We start from the raw sequence: 22450 nt of genomic DNA, 5'->3' as shown, positions 1-22450 counted from the left end.
AACCCGTAATCTTTCTTCTATCTCATCAAGTGCACGGTTCAAGTCCTGTGCTGTTATGAATATGTATTCACATGTAGGGCACCGCCACCGGAGAAGGTATGCACCCTTTATTCTTCCACGATAGGGTCGTACATCTACCTGATAATGTAGATCTCCATGTGGATGCATTTCTCCTGCGTGCCATGTAAACGAACTTCCTAACCGATCAATCTGACTTTCAGCTATAGTCAGCTGGCTTTGGAAATGTTCTTCATTTGAATATATTTGACCAAGACAAAGGTATTGGGTGGGTAAGAACCCGGGTTCAGGCTGAGGATTTACCTCCAAGCCTTGCTCAATTCGTGTTGCGCGATTCATTGTTCTCCAAGACAGATTGTGGTACTTGCACAGATATCGTCCTCAATAATTTCTACGTAACCCGTATGTTTGCTTGCTAGGATGTATAGAGCAAGGGCGTAGATAGTGTACAAAATGAGTTCCAAGACTCGCATAGTTGACTACAGTTATGGTACGTGTTTGATTTGCGGAGACGAAAGACTGCCGAACGTAGTATATGGAAATGCAGACCGTAACGGAATGATGTATACTACCAAGAAAAAGACTAACTAATCAGCTATGAAAGGAGTGTACTTGTCAATTAGAAGAAATCAGGCAGTGGATCCAGACCCCTAACAAGGCTTAATATTTCATCATAGCGGCGATCCTGAGAGCTTCGTACCAAAATTTCACTTCCGAATTCCACAACACTATTCCCAAAGCTATCCATTCCGTCCAATTGCTTCTGAAAGTCGTCAAGGGACCGCATAATTGCGTCCGGCTCTGTGGCCTTGAATTTCCTGAGACACTTGGTGCGCTTCTTGCACCAGCGTAGAAAGCGAAGGTGTTTGGGAAGGGAAAGGACGTGAGTAGACAGGGTAAGACGAACGGGCGGTGGAGCGAGTGGATTAGTGGGTTCATAGTCCAATGGAGTGACATGTACAACAAAGACGTCCTTGTAGTGCTCCACTACTTCCGAAACTCGGCCAGTGAAGATCTGGTGGAATTTGGACTGGTCCTCTAGGCGCACAATTTGGCCGAGGGCAAAAGTGGCGTGATAGGTGCAGCAAATTTGGTGGTACGTCCAGCAGCGGTCCGGTGCGGAAGTGTATGCATCTGGTTTGGTTTCGATGATAGGGTGCCGATGAGTCAGGTCGACAAATGACTTGGGATGGCGGCGGAAGAGCATAGTTAAAGAAAGAGAGGAGTGATTTGCAGCCAGAAAAAGAGTGATATTGAGTAGCGCTGTTGTGTGCCAGCGGAAAACTGAGGAACGCCTTCAAATTTTGGCGTCCTATATATGAAAGTTGTACAAGGGTCTTCAGGGATTTAAAGTATTACTATACTAGGCAAAATTGAAAGTCCCTGCGATCTAACCCCTAAATGAATTGTGAATGAAAAAGGCGCTGTCTGTTTTATTAATGCCGCTAGGGTTTTAAGTTATTTAAGGTTTGCATTCTTCCTGTTGCCGAAATTAGGGTTCCGTCATTAATTTAGGTTCCGGCTCAATTGATTGTCCTTCAGCGCGCAGTAACCAGTGAAACAACAAATAGCATGTGGGGCAATGTCTCTTTACCAATCGTTTGTATCCCAAATCCCATAGTACAGTTATAGTAAGTAAATATCCGGAAAATAGAGTGGCATGTGAACAGTGTATGTGATGTACAAATAAAACAAGGCAGGCTGCTTGTGTTTCATGCAATAAGCGTTCCTCAGCAGGTACGCTATTCATTAGAAAAAAAAACTTTGGGGAGGGGAAACTAGGGAAAACTAATCTAAAGAAAATGTTACCCACGACTGAACTTCTATTCTTTCAATTTCCTTCAGGTGAGCTTCTATGTTCTGGGCCCGTTGTTCTAAGGTAGCGCAGATTGGGCAAATCCAGTTGGGAAAATTTGATAATGTATCCCGTTCTTCTGGGCTTAATGGTTCTGTAAGGTACGCGTTCCCAGGTTCTAACAAAATGTCACTAGTTCCTTCTGAGTGTGTATGTTTCTCTAGCACGTGGCCGATCCAAACGGCTGTAATGCGAAGCAAGTTAGCGCGGGCTTTCTGGCGCCACATCTTTAGCTGCTGTGGGGAGTAGCTGGCTTTTCTTTCGCTATTCCACTGGTCCATCAGAATCAGGGAGAAGATGTTCCTTTTCAAGTTCCTCAATTCCTTGAGAAAGTCTCCAAAATTGGTGCGAGTTTCTTGATATGTATGGCAACAGTCTAAAGGCAGCGACTCCACGACGGGATATTATACCGTCCATTTCACTTAGTACATATGATCCTCCCTGAGTTCGCCGTTCTACTTTATAAGGGCCAAGATAACGGGGTTTAGTCTTTCGGTTTAGTTCCTTTTCTATCCGAGTGTTACGTACCAGTACCAGATCTCCTGGTTGATAAGCTTCCCGTCTTAATCGCTTTGAATACTTCTTCTCAAACTGCTCTTTTGATTTGAACCGAGCTTTCTTTAGGGTTTCTGCTGCTTGCTCTAGGTCTTCGGGACGTCTTTCAAGCTGGCGTATTCTAAGTGCTAGTAAATCCACTGAAGTCATTCCGCTCTTAAATCCATCTACCATGAATGTAGCTTCTGCTAAATCAAATGGCAAAACTGGGTGTACTCCGTGAACTAAATAGAATGCAGAAAATCCTGTCACCCGACTAGTGGTAACTCGGTCCGCAAATAGAGTTTGGGGGATCTTCTGAGGCCATTGTGTAATGTTTTCATTGCATGCCTTTATTAATGCTTCTCGTAATATGAAATGCCCTCTTTCAACTACTCCGTTAGCCTGAGAGTTGTATGGTGAAATTGTGACATGTGGAATATTCACTTTCCGCATAAGGGCTGAAAATGCTCCTTGCACTTCTGGTCCGTTGTCGGTAGTTATTTGCCCAATAGCTCCATATCTGCAATAGAGGTCTTCCCAAAAAAATTTGCTAAGGGCCTTGGCATTAGGTGCTCTCAGAGGTCGTCCTTCTACATATCGTGATAAGTCGTCCCTAGCCAACACAATGTATTTGAATCCTTGGGCTGGAGGCATGTGCATAATGTCAATGTAGACTTTCATGAATATCGTAGATGGGGTAGAAACTGTAATAGGAATATGCATTTTGGTAGTGCTTCGAATTTGACAAGGGTGGCATGACTGTACATGATGCCGTACATCTGAAAATAAGTAGGGCCAGAAGAACCTGAGCCGTACTGTGTCCCACGTGGCAACTTCGCCCCTGTGTCCAAGCTCTTCATGTGCCTGATTCAGAATAATTGCACGCTTTTCCGGATCAAAGACTACTAATAGGGGTGGTCTAGCCTGCATCCTCTTATACATTTTTCCATTCTGTACAAAGAATTTGACAGCTTTCTTCAGGAACCTCTTCTTTGCTGAAATACTTGAGAATGATGGTGCTTCTAGGGTAGTTAGAAATTTGAAAATATCCTTAAGGTTCTGTTCCTGCAAACCTGTTCCCATGAATACTGTGGAGGGAGATACCGTCTCGTCCTGGTATAATACGGTAGTCCGGAAACATGCTTGAGATACTCCCGTATATAATGCTAATTCATCCAACCAAGAATCATCCTGAACCTCGATGATTTCTCCTTCACCTAGACCTCTTCTAGACAGAGCATCTGGTCCTTTGAATTTGGTAGCTGGAACATGGATGAGTTTGAAATCAAACAAAAGGATTCCTTGGATCCAGCGATTGATAGCTGCATTCGGCTGAAGGTCGGGCTCATTTAACATTCCCTTGATATACTTGGCATCAACTTCTACATGGAGAACTTTCACCCCGATGATGTAAAGACGGAAATGACGAAGTGCTCGGTAAAGTCCATATAGCTCCAGCTTTGGTTGTGAATAGCGGGCTTCTACTTCATTAAATGGTAATGATCCATATCTCGCTGGGCGCTTACGTCCATTCTCATCAATCTGAGATAAGATAATTCCTGCTGCCATATAGCTAGAATCCACTGATAATATTACTGGCAAGTCTGAAGTATAGTCAATTGACCTCAAGGCGGGTGCTGAAGCAACTAGTTTCTTCAAAGTTTCAAAAGCTTCTGTACGTCTTTCATCCCAAACAAATTCTGCATCCTTTCTCCATAGCTCACTCAAGGGTCTTGCTAGGGTGGAATAGCCTGGGATCCATATACGTACAGTACCACATAATCCTAGAAATGCTCTAGCTTCCTTTGGAGTTGTTAAATCTGGCCAGTTCAGAATCTTATCTACCTTGGTCTTATCAGGGATTCGTCCTTCAGGGGTACAGGTTTGTCCGACAATCAAGACTTCTGGGAGGCACAGTTGAATCTTAAGTGCTGAGAATGTAGCACCAGCTTCCTTGACACGATGCATAATTCGGTGAACATCTAGGGCATGAAGCCAAATGAATTTGCGTATTCCTGGATTCTCTGTTAAAACAATAGGCTGACCATGTTCATCTGGAAATATAGTAGTAGGGCCTTTGATGGGAAGGTCATCTATGAATATGTTGGCTTTATCCGGGATTTCATCTTTGAGTACAAATGTCATACATTTCTGAAATTCTGCAGGAGAGTTGGTAAATCCGGTGTAGATGAGGAATCTTGACTATACGTGAAAACACTTAAAACAAAAGGGGTGCTCAACAGCAAGACCGGGATACGAGACAACGACTCGACCCAAAGGACAACCACTGAGAGAAGTTCCTCGAAATAAAGTGGAGGGAAACTCTGTGAGCTAGGCGGGCGCTAATAGGCGCGAGAAGATAACGCGCGCGAAGGCGCGCGAGATGCGCGCGTGAGCGGGAGGTCCGAGAATGCGCGCGCGCGAAGCGAAGGTGCGCCTAAAGCGTTAGAGGCAAGATCTTACTGAGGAGTGAGTGCAAAGGTGGAGGATTGACAGGAGGATATGATCAGATAACAAGTGGGGAGGTGATCTATTCACTTTCCAGTACACAAAGATAAGGGAAAAGTAAGTACCAGAACTAAAGGAAACCCTTCTGTATTTAAGAATGGAGAAGGCGCGCTTCCGAGCGCGCTCCCGAACCGAGTAACCATATCAACTCTAATTATAACTAAGTTTAAATAAACTTTCCATAAGTAGCGCGGATGTCGGACCGAAGATTTTATTAGTTCAATGGATAAGATAGAAATAACGCACCAGCGAATCAGTAAGGACATGGGACGGATGGACGGACAATAGCGCGAAGACCTATGAGGAGGTGCGCGAAGCGCGCATAGCGCGTGCGTAGGTAAGGCGCGCGTAAGTGCGCGCGAGTTCGGATAAGGCGCGCGCGAGACTGGTCCTTAGGAGTAGAGCTGTAATGTATAGGAATGTATGGTTAAAGGCCGGATATTCGTCATTGAGACGCGCGAGTCTCTACACCGGTTGGAAGCGATGTAATGCGAAGTAGTCCTAGGGGAGTTAGGAATGCAGTAAGATCTCGACTTAATGGGTGCAGCTTTCTAGCATCAAATCCCCAAAATAAATCAAATACTGTGTAACATTGGGCTCCTGCAAAAGGTTCTACAAAGTCATCAAGAATGGGTGGTAGTCCAGCGTCTCGAATTGTGACCTTGTTCAAAGGCTGCAAATCATGGACTATCCTAAGCTTTCCGTTCTTCTTAACTACACAAAACCATCGCGATCTATATGCTGATTGACTAGCTTCATAGACTCCTGCATCGATTTTCAGCTTCAATACATCTATAACCTTGCTTCGTATTCCAGGTGGAATTGGGATATTCTTATATTCCCATGGGATATGTGGAACAGTAGGAATAATATAGGGAGAGAAGTAGGATTCTTTCAAAGTACCCCTGTCTGTATCTTCAAAGGCTAATGCATCCTGGTGCAGCCACATAATATATCGAAACAACTTCTCTTCTTCTGATCGTAAGAATCCTTTGGAATTGATATTCAAAGCGTCAAGTCGTTCTGCAGTAATTTTCCGGGTGGGAATTACCTCTGCGGGGTTAGGGGATAAGGGTACAAGAGTGTCTAAAGGGTCATTTGGGAATTGTCTCACCACTTTTGCTTCCTGGGGAAATACTCCTGGAACTGGGCGTACTTTCTTGTCAACTCGCTTATACATTGTGAACGACTTGGCATTATCTGCACTGGCTAATGGGTAATTGAAAGAGCTTTCAGGGGTCCAAAACATCCCTTCATTCTCATGTCCATCAAGGGTCATTGCCCATATTGAATCTCCAGGCTCGAAATGATTCTCTACACTATCGGTCCACATGGTTACCGTCTCTTCATCCTTACTTGCAAACTCATCTATGGTTGCAGAGTCGTATAGTTCTGCACGTCCTTCTTCAAAATCTTCATATTCGTCAAGAGTATTGCTGGCTCGTGCATAGAGCCCGTGGCTTAGTTGCATGGTTTCCAAATTTTGCATTTGGAGTGACATCGGTTCCCTGAACCGGTTCTGGTATATATACGTGTGACTTGTTGCTAGGGTTATGACTGCGTGAGACTAGGTTGTCAGGCAAGGTTAAGTGTTGCAATATGTTCTAGGCTCGCGGGCCGGTGGTCTCTGTTTTGCTTTTGGTAAATTCTTGGCAATGTGTTTTCTTTGTGTATTTTGTATGTATTTGTGGAAGATTTGCAAAGCTTGAGCCAGTAAAGAGTAGTTTCTTAGACTAAAGTGATTTGATTTGGTTGATATTATGGTTAATGTTGATTTAGTTGGGATTGTATATTGATAATGGGACTTATTGAATTACTTGAATGTTTTAGGGACTTAGTGAATTTTCCGTCCTAATAGTTCTAGGCCTTCGATCGAAGATTCTTTCAATGAACCAATTTTAGATTCATTATATACATATGTGTGTTAATATCAGGTACCTAGGGGTCTTCGAACGAGAACTTCCTTCATATCAAACAATGATTTCCCACGTCCAAAGTAAATGAATACCAAAAAGAACTGGTCACGTGACATATAAGTACAAACTCGATCGTTATATTTGTATTTTCTAGTTATGATGCCAAAAATAGACTCACTCAAACGGATGCAGACTTTCAGAACGGATCAAAGTACAAAACAGCACAAGCAAAACACTTCTGTAGGGATATGAGTCTACGTATACGTAAGGGCAATGTATGTATGAAAAAAAAGCTATTTCTAAGTATAGAAGATGAGAACTAGAGTGTGAATAGAAAGAAACATGAGCCGGGTATAAGGATAAACGAAAAAAAAATGACTGACCCGCCCTATTCCAAGAAGTATGGGCCTTCGCGTTGCGCATTGAAGCAGCGCTCATGTTGGGACTCTGCAACGTGCAGGAGGTAGTTGAGGCTGGCGTTGGCCGTAACGCCAGTACCACGGAGGTCGTCGAGGGAATAATTCTGTAAGAGTTGGTGGACAGTGTCTTCGTCAGGGAGGGAGAGTGTGAGGAGGTCGTCGATAGCGTCGGCGAGCTGGAAACTCCCATAGAACCGGAAGAGGCCCGACGCTGTGCGAAGCGCGGCGACTTCTTCTAAAGTGTAAAGTGGGTTAGATGAGGGACAGAATTGGAGGAAGAACGTAGCGCGGTTGGTGATGGCGGGAATACAGCGCACCCCGTCGACAACGATAAGGAAGATGTCGGTTAGCATGGATTCCTGTGATTGGACGGGGGTAAGCGTTGCGTGGACGAGGGAAAGGATAGTGCGCGCGTTGGCGCGCATGCACTTAAGTTCATAAAGGCGGGAATGGAGGCGGGTGGATCCGCGCGGAACGAACTTGGGGTATTCAGAGGTGTCGTAGTGAAAAATCGAGCTAGGACGAGCGGCATGGAAGCTTGCCAGCTCAGTTCCTAGCTCGCGGGATCCCTGGGCCATCATTTCGCGGGACAGGTAGTAAGTCATGTTGATGACCCGCCGGGCAAGTTCTTTGTCGAACTCGCCTTGGAATGGCAAAGGGTCGTACTGGAGTTTGTCGGCCGTGAGGCCGAAGGCGACGGGCGTGTTTCGAGGGGTAAAGTCCATGGATTCGTCCTGTTCTTCGAGAGTGTCGAGGGAACGGTTGAATTTAAGGGAGGGGACGAGTTGGGGCATGACGCGCCGGGAAAGTGGGTTGGTGAGGTCGCGCGCAAGCTGCGCGAGTCGCTGCATGGCAGTAGCATGCGCGGCGATAGTGTTGTCCTCGTGGTCGATGGCGTCGGCGAAGGAAGAGCAGTCTGACGAACTGCTCTCGTCGTCCGAGACGAGAGCATTGTCATCTGACGCGTCCGCGTCCATATCTTCGTCTTCATCGTCAGTAAGCTTATCAGTAGTTGTATCCGTACCGTTAGTTTGAGAGTTGGGCAGCCGGACCCATTCATCCGCGAGTCCGGCAATAGCATCACCGATGGACTCAATCTTGGGGATGAGGTCAGCCGTGGAGTTGGAAGGGGTTAGGGAGAAGATGGAAGATGGTGAGGCAGGCGAAGCCTGCGGGAATAACTTGCGTGGGTCGATGGTTTCTTCTTGCTTGAGGAGGTCCTTGTTGCGTTGGGCCTGCGCTTGGGTTAAATGAATACCCTGCGTTTCGCTGGGCACGACGAAACGCGGGTATAGATGGCGCGCGGCCTCGGTTGGGATGTTGCGCGGTATTTCGGAATCAGCGGGAATTTCCGGTAGTGTAATAATGTCCTCGTCCGTCATATGGACGAGGTCACTAAAGTCGATGGTGGGGAGAGGGAGGCAGAGGTTGTGGAAACGACGGAAGTCACCGTCGTAATTCTTAAGAAAGGCGCTGTTTGAATTGCGTTTGGCGAACGCAAGTGGGGTAGGTGATCGAATTGATCGGGCATCAACGGGAAGCTCAACCGCTGGTATGGTAATATTTCCATAATGGGAAATGAGGTCCGGCTCAGCGAATTTAGCCGAAACTACTATACTAGGAATAAATTCTCCCATGTGCCTAGCTTCTTCCTGCAGTTCCTTGTACTGCGAACTATTTAGAACTAGGAAATCGGCCTCGTGGTTTCCTTTAATAGAATGTGCGTTTAAGATATTGGCGGTGTGCCTAAACGCGTGATGTCCGGGATGCGTGAATCTGACGTCATGCGTAGTTCCGGCATACTGCAACATTTCCGGATTCGGTTGAAAAAGTGTGACAGCTCGGTTAGGGGGCATTGTGATTGATGGGTTTGGACTATTCATTTTTCTCAAAGTCTCGTCTCTTTTTATACCTTCCCTTGTATCTACAGATTGTATTGTACTATTCATTAAGTCCATGCAGTTATCCACCATTTTTGCGATTTGTTGAACTATGTGTGACTGAATTTCCATGAGCACACGTCTGCAGTCCTCATGACTTTCCATATTTGGTACCGCTAAATTAACCGATTCCGAAGACGTAGTACTATTTTTAGATACTTCTTGATGGAACGGTTTGATACCGGTTATTGCCGAACATGTAATATTCCAGCTCTTTGCCCCGCTTTCTCGGTTCTTTCCAAATTTGGAAGGTACCACTAGAACTTCGGATACGTCGTCATTGGTGGGGCTATTCCCAAATTCTAGCCAAGTACCTGTAGCACGTTCATGTATTGATACTGTATTATGTATTTGCCAGGGTCTGCCTAATAAAATGTCAAATGGCACCGCTTCTCCTACGTAAATTTCGGCTATTGTGAGAACCGATCCTATACTAATAGGAACTTGTGATACGAGCCCCTTAAGCAGCCCCTTTCCACCATTTGCGTCATGTAATACAAGTGTCTTACTCCGGTTGATCGGAAGTTTTATAAACTTCTCATACATGTGTTCCGACACTATATTTAGCTGACTTCCGGTATCTATTACCGCTTTCAGACTGTTTCCGTGAATTCTGATCGGAAGTTCTATCAGCGCTTCTTTCGTCCGGGCTTCAGGACTTTCCGTGATCCGGAAACCTTCGGCTTCTGACTTATTCTTTTTCATCGACTCATACACCAAATGTACGTCTTTTCTATTCATTGCTTTCGGCTTGATTGACTCAGCCAACAGTCCGGCTAACTCTTTAGACACCCCTAGGATTTCACCGGCAGTTAGTTCTACAGGTACGTTTAATATTCTATTCAGAACCAATTTTGTGCTGGTTCCATCAGCAAGTTCTGATCGCCTTATTCCCGTTTTAGGTTCGATCACATGATCGGCGGGCATATGAGCCTTGGTCCTTTCTTTCGGTACGTCCTTGATATCATCCTTTCCCAACTTTCTTACTAACTCTTTTGTTTTTCTTTTTAGTAGGGCGTCATCTTCCATGACGACGTCGTCGTCCTGCGCATCATACCGCGCTTCTTCATCAATGTTGGGCACATGCGCAAATTTTTCGTGCGTCCATATTCTTTTAGGTTCGTCTTTCCTTCCTTCTCTTTCTACTAACTCTGGACGTACTACAGGCTTCAAAGGTATGTTCTCTTTGTCCTCCCTGGAATGTTCCGGGGACTTCCTTACTGATTCATTGGGTTTTCTAGGTTCTGCTATCTTGAATTCATGGCCTTCGGGTACCGTTGGCTTGGGCGGAGGCATAGGATTGGGTTGTCTCGGTGTCGGAAGTTCGTTGGAAGTTTTCGGAAGCTGTGATCTTGATGCTGGTGCGTATTGTCTGTCTCCCCGCAGCTCATATCTCTGACGCTGTTCTTTTTTCATTGCTTCCCGCGCGTCTCTTCCCATCGTCGGGTAGACACCATCAAACACTTCGGACTTTTTGCGTGCACCCTCTTTCTGGGTTCTGTATACCGGGTAAGCACAAACTTCCTCTTCATCGGACTCATCAGTACTCATGTGCTCCGCCATCCAGCAACTTTCCGACTCGTCAGATTCACTTGCGGAGTCTTCCGATTCAGGTTCCATCCATCTTACAAAGTGAGTCTTTGCCGTCCGATGCCAATTTTCCACCGCATTGATTATTGTTTGGCCCGGCCATTTCCTTAGGGGTATTTCTCCTGGCAACATAAACCTTCCGCTTCTTCCTCTTACTAACTCGCCCTTGGTAAGCATTTCCTCTATTTTTGGACACGTTGCTAACCCATGGTCCTCTTCTCCGCACCCATAACAGAATGGTTTGTCAGGGTAGAGAGTATTAGAGTAGTTAGGGGTAGTACTAGTTCTATTAGGTGCACTGTATTGGTTGTTAGTATTTCTGTTTATGAAATTTGTTCCATTGTCTCTTGGTGTGAATCTGGCGCTGGGGAATCTATTGTCTCTAAAGCCCATGTCCTGTTCTCTTCTCCTTCTGCTCAGAGGATTCTCAACAATATCTTTCACTGCTGGGTCTAAGGTTATAGCTTGATAGTAAAGTGTGCTATAGTTAGCATCTCCTATTTTCATTCTTCCCAGTTGTTGAATCAAATTCTCTACTTCTTCTTGTGAGCCTTGCTTAGCAGCCCGTTGTCTGTGAACTGCTCTTTGTGTCTTAGTAATAGGAGTTTCATCATCGGAGCTTCCATCTTCAAAGCGAGTCTTACGTATAATGGTCTTACTAGGTAAGTGCCTCTTATGCTTTGCTCTCTTTGCAGACTTGAGCTTCCTGTCATACTCCTCGTCTGATTCTGAACTTGATTCAGTATCTGAGTCCGTGCCACTAGAACTATCTGAGTCGCTGCTATCTGAATTATCCGTATCTGAATATACTAGGTCCGTATCAAAGCGATCACGCTGCAGAATCTTATCTGCTGCTTGGGATACCTCATTGAAGGTGAAAGGGATTGTCATATCTCTTAGGGGTGTTGTTGCCAATAACCGTGTTTCGATTCTGGAGCGCAATGTTCTAGGAATTCCTTTCCAAAAGTAAGTAGCATGGTCATTGCTTGATATCTTGTTCTTGGCTAGTAGCCATCCTCCTATAGCTACAAAATCCCGAATATACTTCTTCCAATCTGACAATGTTCTGATAGATGCTGACCGATGCTTGTTGACAAAGGTTACTAAACTGCGAACCTTATATCGCTTAGCGTCCCGATCTGCATCAAAGAGGCTGATAAAGTCTGCCTTTAGGTCAGCCCAGTTGTTTCTTCTGTAACTTGGTAATATTTCTATGAGTCGTGTGATGCGTGAGGAACAGTACAAAGTAACATTCTCGCACATCTCCTGGTTGGTTGTGATTAGAAGTTGGTCACATAGTCTTTCATAGTGACGAATGAATTTCTTGACTTGGTTATACTTTCCCTTGAACTTAGCAGGGGCATGTTTGCCTCCTGGCAATGGTAGAATGAGTGGCGGATGATTAGGTAGTGCCTGTTGCGCAGCCGCAGGCTGGGCAGGTGCTGGATTTGCTGGATTAACAGGATTTGCTGGATTAACAGGATTAGCTGGATGTGCTGGATGTGCTGGTTGGGTACTCATGATGACAATGGATGTCAAGCGATGTGAAAGTGTGTATGTCGATACAGTAACAAGACTGGTCTGAATATATTAGGTTAGTGACAACCTTAAAAATACCACCCCTCGCGGTGGGCTCCAGTAATGTCTTCTTAGATAGATGATCTATAGATAAACACCTATAAAACAAATATCTCCACGGTCAGCGATTCAGACAAATACCAATGACTGATAACGTGGTCGTTCGTGGGTGGCTAGTTGTATACTATCCAAGGTATGTTCAGCTAAGGATACTTCTGCAAGATCAGTAATATGATGGTCAATCCAATCTATGGACTTTGACAGGAAAACAAACAAACAATGGTCAGCCTGACAGTATGGCGATGACCAAAAGAATATACAGGATTCTTCCTCAAGTTCCCTTTCAACAACAGTGCTTCGTACCAACTATACTCCAAAGAAATGGTGCAGAATTACAATGATAAACCCCCTCAGCACAAAACAGGTAGAATCAAAGGTCAAGACTAATCAGATGCTTTATTGTAGAACTCTTAGCTCAATATTGAACCTGCTGTCAAGGAACTCTTCTTTGAGTATTCAAACAGACTCAGGAACGGACGTCCTTGGGTTTACTACCAAGTCCCCTCTTCAACGGCTAAAGCCTAGCAGGCACAGAATATCTTGGCTCAGTATCGCTACTCAGATGAGTGAGGTCAAGCTTCACTATCAATTCCTAAAGTCTCCCCACTATGCTACTTCTGAGTCTTAGGTGGACGTAGAGACAACACGAATATTTTGGAAATATATTTCTGGACAAAGACCACCAAAGGTTGGTGAAAGTAAAAGAAAAGAAAAAGAATAATAGAAATCAGAATAAAAGTGTGGCTGTACCTTGCTTGCTGGTTGTTGCACACAGTGAGCTCACAGCGGGTCGTTCAGTATGATGAGCTTGCAGTATAACTGTCTCTTGAGAGTGTTCCTCTCAGTCTTGAAACAGTTCTTGACACTGGTACTGACACTTATCACACCTTACTTCACAACTTAGTATTAGTTGGGCTGAGAAACACCCTACTACCTGCTGGTATCTGCTTCTTTTTTATTTCAAAAACTGAGGTCATTATATACACAATAAATGTGGCTGTGCTACTAGTGTATTCAAGAGTCATCAAGAGTCATAATGAGTCATATGTGCAAGGTGAGTCATAGTGAGTCATATATTCAGAGGGAGTCATAGTGAGTCATTGGGTATTTGCTAAGTCATGTGACCTGTCCAACCCCTGATGACAAATCCAGAAGGAGAGTAAGAAGTGTCACATGATATGAATCCTGTGCGTGGCTGTCTTTGCTTTGCTTTGTTTGAAGGGTGAGAATGACGCGAGCCTAGTATTTAGGGGTTTACTAATGTTTTTCCAGGACAACATATGTGGGAAATATTTTTCACAGTCACCTGACATGTGTGGGATTTTGTCTGGGTCATCACCATGGCTGACTAAGCAAAACTCATCGCAGAATTAAATGTACTAAAATATTCAGGCTGCTGGCATATAAACTTGAAAAAATAAAAAGAAAAGCAAAAAATATTCCCTTAGCCTCAGTCCAACTTCAGATAAAAGGGAAAAGGGTTTCATAGTGGTATTTCAGGGTATTTGACTCATGAGAGAGTATTGGTCGTCCATGCACCGAACCGGTTTGGTGCAGGTCAGCGGTGCCTGCGCCGTTGGACATGCAGAATGCTGCAACGTGATTCTCGGGTGTGGTGTAGAAACAACAATACAGAGAGGAACAATGAGGCTCCTAGCTGTATCTATAAATGTTGTGAGGTCGTGCGTTGCCTAGTCTGCGTTACTTGAGGAGACAAGCGCGTTCGACCCTAAAGGGAAGCGAGTGCAGCAAAGATCTAGAGGTACGCGCTGAAGCGAGGCGCGAGAAAGCGCAGGTGTGCGCAAGGCACGAAGGCGCAGGAACACGCGCGCATATTAGCGCGAAGCGCGGGAAAGCGTGCGCTGACCTGCACCAAACCGGTTCGGTGCATGGACGACCAATACTCTCTCATGAGTCAAATACCCTGAAATACCACTATGAAACCCTTTTCCCTTTTATCTGAAGTTGGACTGAGGCTAAGGGAATATTTTTTGCTTTTCTTTTTATTTTTTCAAGTTTATATGCCAGCAGCCTGAATATTTTAGTACATTTAATTCTGCGATGAGTTTTGCTTAGTCAGCCATGGTGATGACCCAGACAAAATCCCACACATGTCAGGTGACTGTGAAAAATATTTCCCACATATGTTGTCCTGGAAAAACATTAGTAAACCCCTAAATACTAGGCTCGCGTCATTCTCACCCTTCAAACAAAGCAAAGCAAAGACAGCCACGCACAGGATTCATATCATGTGACACTTCTTACTCTCCTTCTGGATTTGTCATCAGGGGTTGGACAGGTCACATGACTTAGCAAATACCCAATGACTCACTATGACTCACTCTAGATACTTACTATGACTCACTATGACTCACCTTGCACATATGACTCATTATGACTCTTGATGACTCTTGAATACACTAGTAGCACAGCCACATTTATTGTGTATATAATGACCTCAGTTTTTGAAATAATAAAAAGCAGATACCAGCAGGTAGTAGGGTGTTTCTCAGCCCAACTAACACTAAGTTGTGAAGTAAGGTGTGATAAGTGTCAGTACCAGTGTCAAGAACTGTTTCAAGACTGAGAGGAACACTCTCAAGAGACAGTAATACTGCAAGCTCATCATACTGAACGACCCGCTGTGAGCTCACTGTGTGCAACAACCAGCAAGCAAGGTACAGCCACACTTTTATTCTGATTTCTATTATTCTTTTTCTTTTCTTTTACTTTCACTGACCTTTGGTGTTCTTTGTCCAAAAATACTGATCCAAAATATTCGTGTTGTCTCTACGTCCACCTAAGACTCAGTAGTAGCATAGTGGGGAGACTTTAGGAATTGATAGTGAAGCTTGACCTCACTCATCTGAGTAGTGATACTGAGCCAAGATATTCTGTGCCTGCTAGGCTTTAGCCGTTGAAGAGGGGACTTGGTAGTAAACCCAAGGACGTCCGTTCCTGAGTCTGTTTGAATACTCAAAGAAGAGTTCCTTGACAGCAGGTTCAATATTGAGCTAAGAGTTCTACAATAAAGCATCTGATTAGTCTTGACCTTTGATTCTACCTGTTTTGTGCTGAGGGAGTTTATCATTGTAATTCCGCACCATTTCTTTTGGAGTATAGTTGGCACGAGGCACTGTTGTTGAAAGGGAACTTGAGGAAGAAACCTGTATATTCTTTTGGTCATCGCCATACTGTCGGGCTGACCATTGTTTGTTTGTTTTCCTGTCAAGTCCAAAGATTGGATTGACCATCGTATTACTGATCTTGCAGAAGTATCCTTAGCTGAACATACCTTGGGTAGTATACAACTAGCCACCCACGAACGACCACGTTATCAGTCATTGGTATTTGTCTGAATCGCTGACCGTGGAGATATTTGTTTTATAGGTGTTTATCTATAGATCATCTATCTAAGAAGACAGCGCGCACGTGTGGAAATGATAGAGAGACTAAGCTTAAGTGATAATATAATACAAGATAAGTGAAGAGAGGTGCAAAGTGTAGACAAATAGACTTCTACTATGTTCTGCTAAGTAAAATGGTGGGTGGTAACTAGTAAGTTAAAGGGAAAGTAAGTGAAAAGTAAGTGGAAAAACTCCCTCTTGTAGTATGTACTGCTGGCGCTTATATAGCGCGCCTAAGCGCGGTCATGCGGAGCCGAAGCGCTACCGAGTAGGTATGTAAAGATATATATAAGTAAGGGTCCATTATAAAAATAGAGGTGGAATGATATGCTAATAAAAGAAATGGAAATATACGCACTAGAGGGCTTGGACAGTGGATGGATGCTTCTGGATGGCTGGCGCTATAGGGCACTCAAGCGCGGGAACGCGTGCATGCGCATACATCGTGAAGCGCGGGAATGGCGCGCGTTGCGCGGGAAAGCTGCGCCTCATAGTGGAATATCTGTGGATAGCACACAGAGTGATGCTGCAAGTTTGTGCTATGTACTCCTAGTGTAACGCGCCATATCACACCATGAGAGGCATGAGTCTCTACAGCAGGTCCATTCACACCGCGAAAGGGGTCGGGACACATTGTTGAGACGAATTGTTTGTGCAATCTCCCCCCCATAAAGCTTGGCGAGACTTTCAACAGTGCGTGGTGCATAAGAAAAGTCGAAGAAAATTCCTTCCGCATCAGCCAAGGCAGCGGGCCTATGATGAAATTAGTTAAATGTTGTGATATTTCTATTAAGCACTCACCGTCGTCTTGAATTGTCTCCTGTCCAGCCTCGTTATCTTCTGGACTGACAGTCCAGGGGTCCAAAGTTGATTTGGATGAAGTAGTTGAATTGACGACCAACGAATAGTCGACCGCCCTGTCGATATCTTCGGTATTAGTGGACCAGTTGCCCAGGGTGCTGGAAGACTGCATGTTGGGATGTGGGATAGAGCAGCAGGGAGCTATTTTCTTGGGTGGAGGAGTAACACTTCGAGGGGGTGGCTTTAGATATGATTTTCGCCGTATTTCACAGAACGAAATCAAGTCGTGCTTTTCAAGTATTGCACTGTTCAGCCGCATTCCATAACTGAGTCACCATGAGCAATTAGATCACTGAAAAACATGAGACGTAGCTCACCTAGTGGCAACATGAGAGCGTTTGAGTGATATCCGCTTCTGCCCATGGACAGCAACAGTGCAAGTCTCGCTCCCCATATCGTATAGCATAGCTCAGTAGCCCTTCTGCTCACCTCCAATTATGAACACTTCTTTGCTGATGGCATCCTTGAAGGTATCCAAGCTTGTGTTATGCATCTTCACCACAAACCTTATAGGAACGTTGATCTGTTACCAGTCAGAGGAGTTCCAGTCAAATTTATCTGAACTTACAAGTGATTCGTCAGTCTGAGACAGTAGGGTCAAGCGAGCCGTTGGAAAGTCAATGCTTTGAATGACCCCTGTAGTCTGATACTCGGGCCCAGGAGCGACTTTCACGAAGTCTCCAGGCCTCACATTATATCCCTTGTCCTTCGTGTATTTTATTGTTGGAGCGAGGCAAATCTGCTGAACCCATATTGAAAGAACTTCAATTATCACTGGCATTGAAGCAAGCATCTGAGTGTTGTCCAACTGTAAATATAGGACTGAAGTTGCTCCAGGAGCAAACCAACTGATGTTGCCGCATTTGCCTGCATACTCTCCCCCATGCACCTCTACATCATCTCCAATTTCAAGAGATTCAATTTCTGGGGGGGGGGCTCATAAAGTTGCTGTGTTTGCAGTACGTGGGTCAGGGGACGACGATCCAGATAGTACTTGAAAACTTCGACCTATACGAAGTGTTAGATAGGATCAAAACATCATATGTTCATACGTACCTCTTCCTTGGTTGACTCTTGACAAAAGTGAAATATATCACTGGACATTTGAATGATGTAACCTTCCAAACCCAAATATGCACCCGCTGTAGAAACAACAATACAGAGAGGAACAAATAATGCTCCTAGCTGTATCTATAATAGTTGAAGGTCGTGCGTTGCCTAGCCTGCATTACTTGAGGAGACAAGTGTGTTCGACCCTAAAGGGGAAGCGAGTGCAGCCAAGATCTAGAGGTACGCGCTTCAGCGAAGCGCGAGAAAGCGCAGGTGCGCGCAAGGCGCGGGAACACGCGCGCGTGCATATGCGGAAAATGATAAAGACTAGACTCAAGTGATAATATAATGCAAGAAAAGAGAAGGGAGATGCGAAGTATAGACAAATAGACTTCTACTATATTCTGCTAAGTAGTAAGTAAGTGATAACCAGTAATTGGGAGGTAAAAGTCCCTTCCTAATAGTATGTACTGCTGGCGCTTATATAGCGCGCCTAAGCGCGGTCATGCGGAGCTGAAGCGCTACCGAGTAGGTATGTAAAGATATATATGAGTGAGAATCCATGATAAAAATAAAGGTGGAACTATGCTAATAAAGGAAATGGAAATATACGTACTAGGGAGCTTGGTGGACAGTGGATGGATGCTTCTGGATGGCTGGCGCCATAGGGCGCGCAAGCGCAGGAACGCGCGCGCGTATACATCGCGAAGCGCAGGAATGGTGCGCGCATGGCGCGCGTTGTGCGGGAAAGCTGCGCGTCATATAGAGATAGCTGTGGGTAGTGCACAGAGTGACGCTACAAGTTCGTGCTATGTACTTCCTAGTGTAAAGCGCCATATCAGACCATGAGACGCACGAGTCTCTACACCGCTACAACTCGAACCGAGTCGCCGAGCCAAAACACATGTTCTACATCTCGGAATCGAAAGTCCATTTATCTTTGACATCCTTCGACCAAGAGTTCCAAGCACACACTACCAAATGCATGGTTTGTGGAGACTACTTTTCCAATCTCTGAATGAATTTCTCCGGTGACAACCCTCGCCTCATCACCTACATGCAGGAATTGCATAGAGAACGCTAATTCAGCGGTCTTGATGAAGCGTGTGTCCCATCTGGATTGCAGATGCAGCCAAATGTAATCAGGATGAGGGGTGGTGACAATCTCTAGGCCATGCCGATGGAAGTTCTTGAGTAACAACCCCATGTAATATTGTTCGCCTTTGTACGAGCATCCGATCACCTCCCCATCACGAACAATGTCGGATATTGTCTTGTTGGCCGGAAGTCGAGATCACTGAAACAACACGGCAGAAGTCTGAGGCACGGGATAGGGCAAGTCCCGTGAAGGGATCAAGACCACAACAAAATCGTTCAACTGCTCAGAATCGTAAACATAGCCTATATCACCTTTGTACTTGCCGTGTGTGATCCGCACCCATCCTGGGTTCGGAAGTTTGGCGCGTGCACGCTCGACTGCTTCACGCTCTTCGTCCGAGATACAAAGATAATCTCGAATGGAGTATCTATGCGCATCTGGAAGCAATGACGAGATAGTTTTCGGGCTATCTGCCACCACGTACAGCTGTCCTGGGATCCAGGATGAGATGGTAACAGCAAGTCCTTTCTTCCGGAGGTGTTCGGTGATAAAGACCGTTGCAGTTCCTGCGAAATGATGAATGACATAGTGCTAGGGAATTAGAAAACATACTGTGAACATGGAGCAAGTACATTCTGTTTTGAATCGTGCCAGGGGACCAGGCCGCCCTGTAAGGAACACGTATATCCGATAACTTTGAGGTCTTAACCTTGTCAAAGATATTGTCGATCGCCGAAAAAAATGTCTGTTTGGCCGAAGGTCCTGAGAAGCTTGTACCAACGGGCGGTGGCCGTGCCAAACAGTTACTATCTACCTCCTCCTCCTCCTCCTCCTCCTCCTCCTCGGTCGAGTCCTCCTCTGCCTCGGCGTCGATGTAGGGATTCTTTAGTTACACCTGTCAATCATGTATTTACCAGAACTATGATTTTACTTACTCTGACTCGTTGACGTGATCGATGACGACTCTTGTGGGTGTGGGCTGACAAGTGTCCAGTCACCCTTGTTGCAATTGCAACTAAGGAAGAATCTTCCAGTGAACTCACTATATCCGATGGTGAAGAAGACCGAGGTACTACATGTTTAGCATACAAGGCCCGAAGATTGGCCAAGGGAGTCGCATCATCATTTAAGTCGTCAGCAGAGAACAATGCAGCTCGAGCATCCTTCCAGTCGTCTGCACAGTATCTATCACCCAGGTAAGATGAAAATTCCTCTTCCATCTGAGGGTAAGTCATCTGAGTGGTAAGGTATTGAAATAGAATGCGCCATGCGCCTTCATCCTCTAGTGGTGATGGCGCCACCCGACTTTCTGTATCATTGATTAAGTATGATCCATCAGTGACCATATTGGCAGTATGGCAAAACCCCAACTTACTTTCACTTCTCATGCGTTTCGAGTTAGGTTCATCATCATTTGATGATGCCGGCGCCTGTGCACGTTTCAAATTGGACCATGACTCCATCTTGCGCGTCAAAGTTCCGAGTCTATATAGTGTACATGATTAATTTTGTATCTATCATGATAGCGAACGCAAAATAACACATACAATTCTAATTGTAATGAACTCAAAGTCTGTTGGACTCAGATAAGCTATACTTGACTATTCCTACTAGTAGTAGTAGATGCGTGTTGGAGTAGTGAGAAAGAAGACCTTCAGATGCAGATGATCAGTATTTATAGTGAATGACTAATTGTGGCTAGTAGTACCAGGCGCTTAGCAAATACATTAAGTCTTGCAGCCACAGTAACACAATGGTACAGTGACAAAATGATCATTGTCACTGTGTATGCCGTGGCGGTGAATACTCTGAGCTCTAGGTGACCACTGACCACTGACCACTAGTTAATCTGCTACATGACTCCCGTGCGAATCACACCATGTACCAAAAATAACACGAACTCCTGACTTTTAAGCTTCTTTACTGCCTACTGTAGTCATACTTACTCCAAGTCAAACATAAGGGTCAGAAAAAGAGACATCATTAGCAGAAGCTACAGTTGATATACTGAATGACTACACATTCACACTCAGCCAGGAATACCCGCTTAGTAATTGTCTGAGCTTGATATAATTGACGTGTCCGCACTCAAACGGGAATACCCGCTTAGTAATTGTCTGAGCTTGAATATAGCCATTCACTATAATTGACGCGTCCGGTGAGTGATGGCTTTCCTTTCGAACTTTCAACATGTAGTTTACCTTAACAAACCGGAACTGTCTAAGTACTGTAGAGTGTACATTTTCATATGCATATATAATATTGCCATTTTCGGGTGCCATTGCATCCAACACCTCATGCTGTGTTGCTGTGCATTCAACATAGTTCTAGTTTCCTATTTATTTACAACACATTTAAGCACGAATAACCACCAGCATGTTGCCCACCATGTCATGCTGTGTTCCAGTTACCGGTATGTGACTTCTCTTTACCTTATCTCTTTACTCATCTATCTACAACATATTCAAGCACGAATAACCGCTGGCATGTATGATATTGTCCATGGTGCTAAGCACTAGGCTTGTAGGACAGATGGTGGCTGATTTTGAAGCTTGCTTGCGGGCTTATCACTGTCGATGCATGTACGTGAACTCATCGGCCACGAGTCCCACTGTACACTCTGGCTCATTTATCTTAGTTATTTGATGGGCACATGTCAGTCAGCTTTATTTTTTGTTTAAAGGTTGTCAGTGTTTTCATGGTCATTAGATCCTCAGATATCTGCAGATGTATCATGGTGGACAGTTGAAACCAACATTGTCTTCCTCCGGATCATCATTGGATGCATTATAGGTGCCATGCTTGTTTTTTTTATTGAGTGTTATGCTGATAGCTCGTGCAGGAATATTTGCATTTCATGGAGTGATGTTTGCATCGTATTTTGTACTTGCACTCTTAGATATCATTCGCTCAAGGAGAAGTACCTCGCCAGTAGAAATATCAGGTGTTCGACAACAGTTCAGGTGAGTCTCGGAGTTTGCTCCTAGTAGTAATGGATACCTCAATTGCAAGCCTAGGTTCTCGCTTATCCCTCTGGCAATTTTCTACTCTTCCCTCACAAAGCTTTTCCTTCTGTTCTTGCTCATGATATGGCGCCCTTCAGCGTCTAAACCTGGAGGTTCTCCATACTATTGGGATCCTTCATACTACAGCAGCTCTCTTGTTACACGGGCCCTCGAGATATGGGATGAGGACAAAGTAGATTGTGAGTGGGTCGTTAGGAATGTTTTGGGTGGAATGGCGACTGGATTTGGAGTTTGTGGTTTGTTTTTGTCTATATTTTCTACAATTCGCATTTACTGAACGATTTCCTCACAGTCGTGCTCGACTGTCATCCTGTCTTTACTACAGTGGTGATCCTTGTTGGGTGGTTGGCGAAAACAGTTGTTGGGGGATTTCTCAAGAATTGGGTGGGTGGAGACAAACATAGTGGAGACAAATAGATGGTGTATAGTATCCCGTAGTCTCCCATAGTCCTTTGTTCCTCTTGTGTGGAATTGATTTAGAGTCAGACCACGGTGGTCTGGCAGGACCCCCTGCTCTTTCTTGCAGCTGTTTCTGTTCACAGCATCCTGATAACGGTATCTATGGCGCTTCGAAGACCATCTGAAA

General features: G+C 44.8%; 3 protein-coding genes across 3 annotated transcripts; 1 reads left to right on the top strand and 2 right to left on the bottom strand.

The window, feature by feature from the left end:
* Positions 1-16240: 16240 nt before the first annotated feature.
* On the bottom strand, positions 16241-17095 carry F5891DRAFT_1190036 (uncharacterized protein; the record flags this gene model as incomplete). The annotated part of the gene is made up of 3 exons (XM_041367240.1): positions 16241-16581; positions 16630-16955; positions 17007-17095. 3 exons carry the CDS (start codon positions 17093-17095, stop codon positions 16241-16243), a joined length of 756 nt encoding a protein of 251 aa, XP_041224808.1.
* Positions 17096-18673: 1578 nt separating this feature from the next.
* On the bottom strand, positions 18674-20301 carry F5891DRAFT_1190035 (uncharacterized protein; the record flags this gene model as incomplete). The annotated part of the gene is made up of 5 exons (XM_041367239.1): positions 18674-19012; positions 19067-19404; positions 19451-19721; positions 19774-20147; positions 20214-20301. 5 exons carry the CDS (start codon positions 20299-20301, stop codon positions 18674-18676), a joined length of 1410 nt encoding a protein of 469 aa, XP_041224807.1.
* A 1064-nt stretch (positions 20302-21365) lies between these two features.
* F5891DRAFT_1040244 (uncharacterized protein) lies at positions 21366-22342 on the top strand. The gene is made up of 5 exons (XM_041362003.1): positions 21366-21497; positions 21522-21631; positions 21681-21801; positions 21856-22100; positions 22157-22342. The coding sequence occupies exons 1-5, from the start codon at positions 21484-21486 to the stop codon at positions 22279-22281; spliced, it is 615 nt and encodes a 204-aa protein (XP_041224806.1). The 5' UTR covers positions 21366-21483; the 3' UTR covers positions 22282-22342.
* The last annotated feature ends 108 nt before the right edge of the window (positions 22343-22450 follow it).

This window comes from Suillus fuscotomentosus (genome assembly GCF_016647785.1).
Source record: "Suillus fuscotomentosus strain FC203 chromosome Unknown F5891scaffold_34, whole genome shotgun sequence".
In the NCBI taxonomy this organism is placed as follows: domain Eukaryota; kingdom Fungi; phylum Basidiomycota; class Agaricomycetes; order Boletales; family Suillaceae; genus Suillus; species Suillus fuscotomentosus.
Note: the sequence above shows the minus strand (reverse complement) of the source record. Positions and strands in the feature narration are given on the sequence as shown.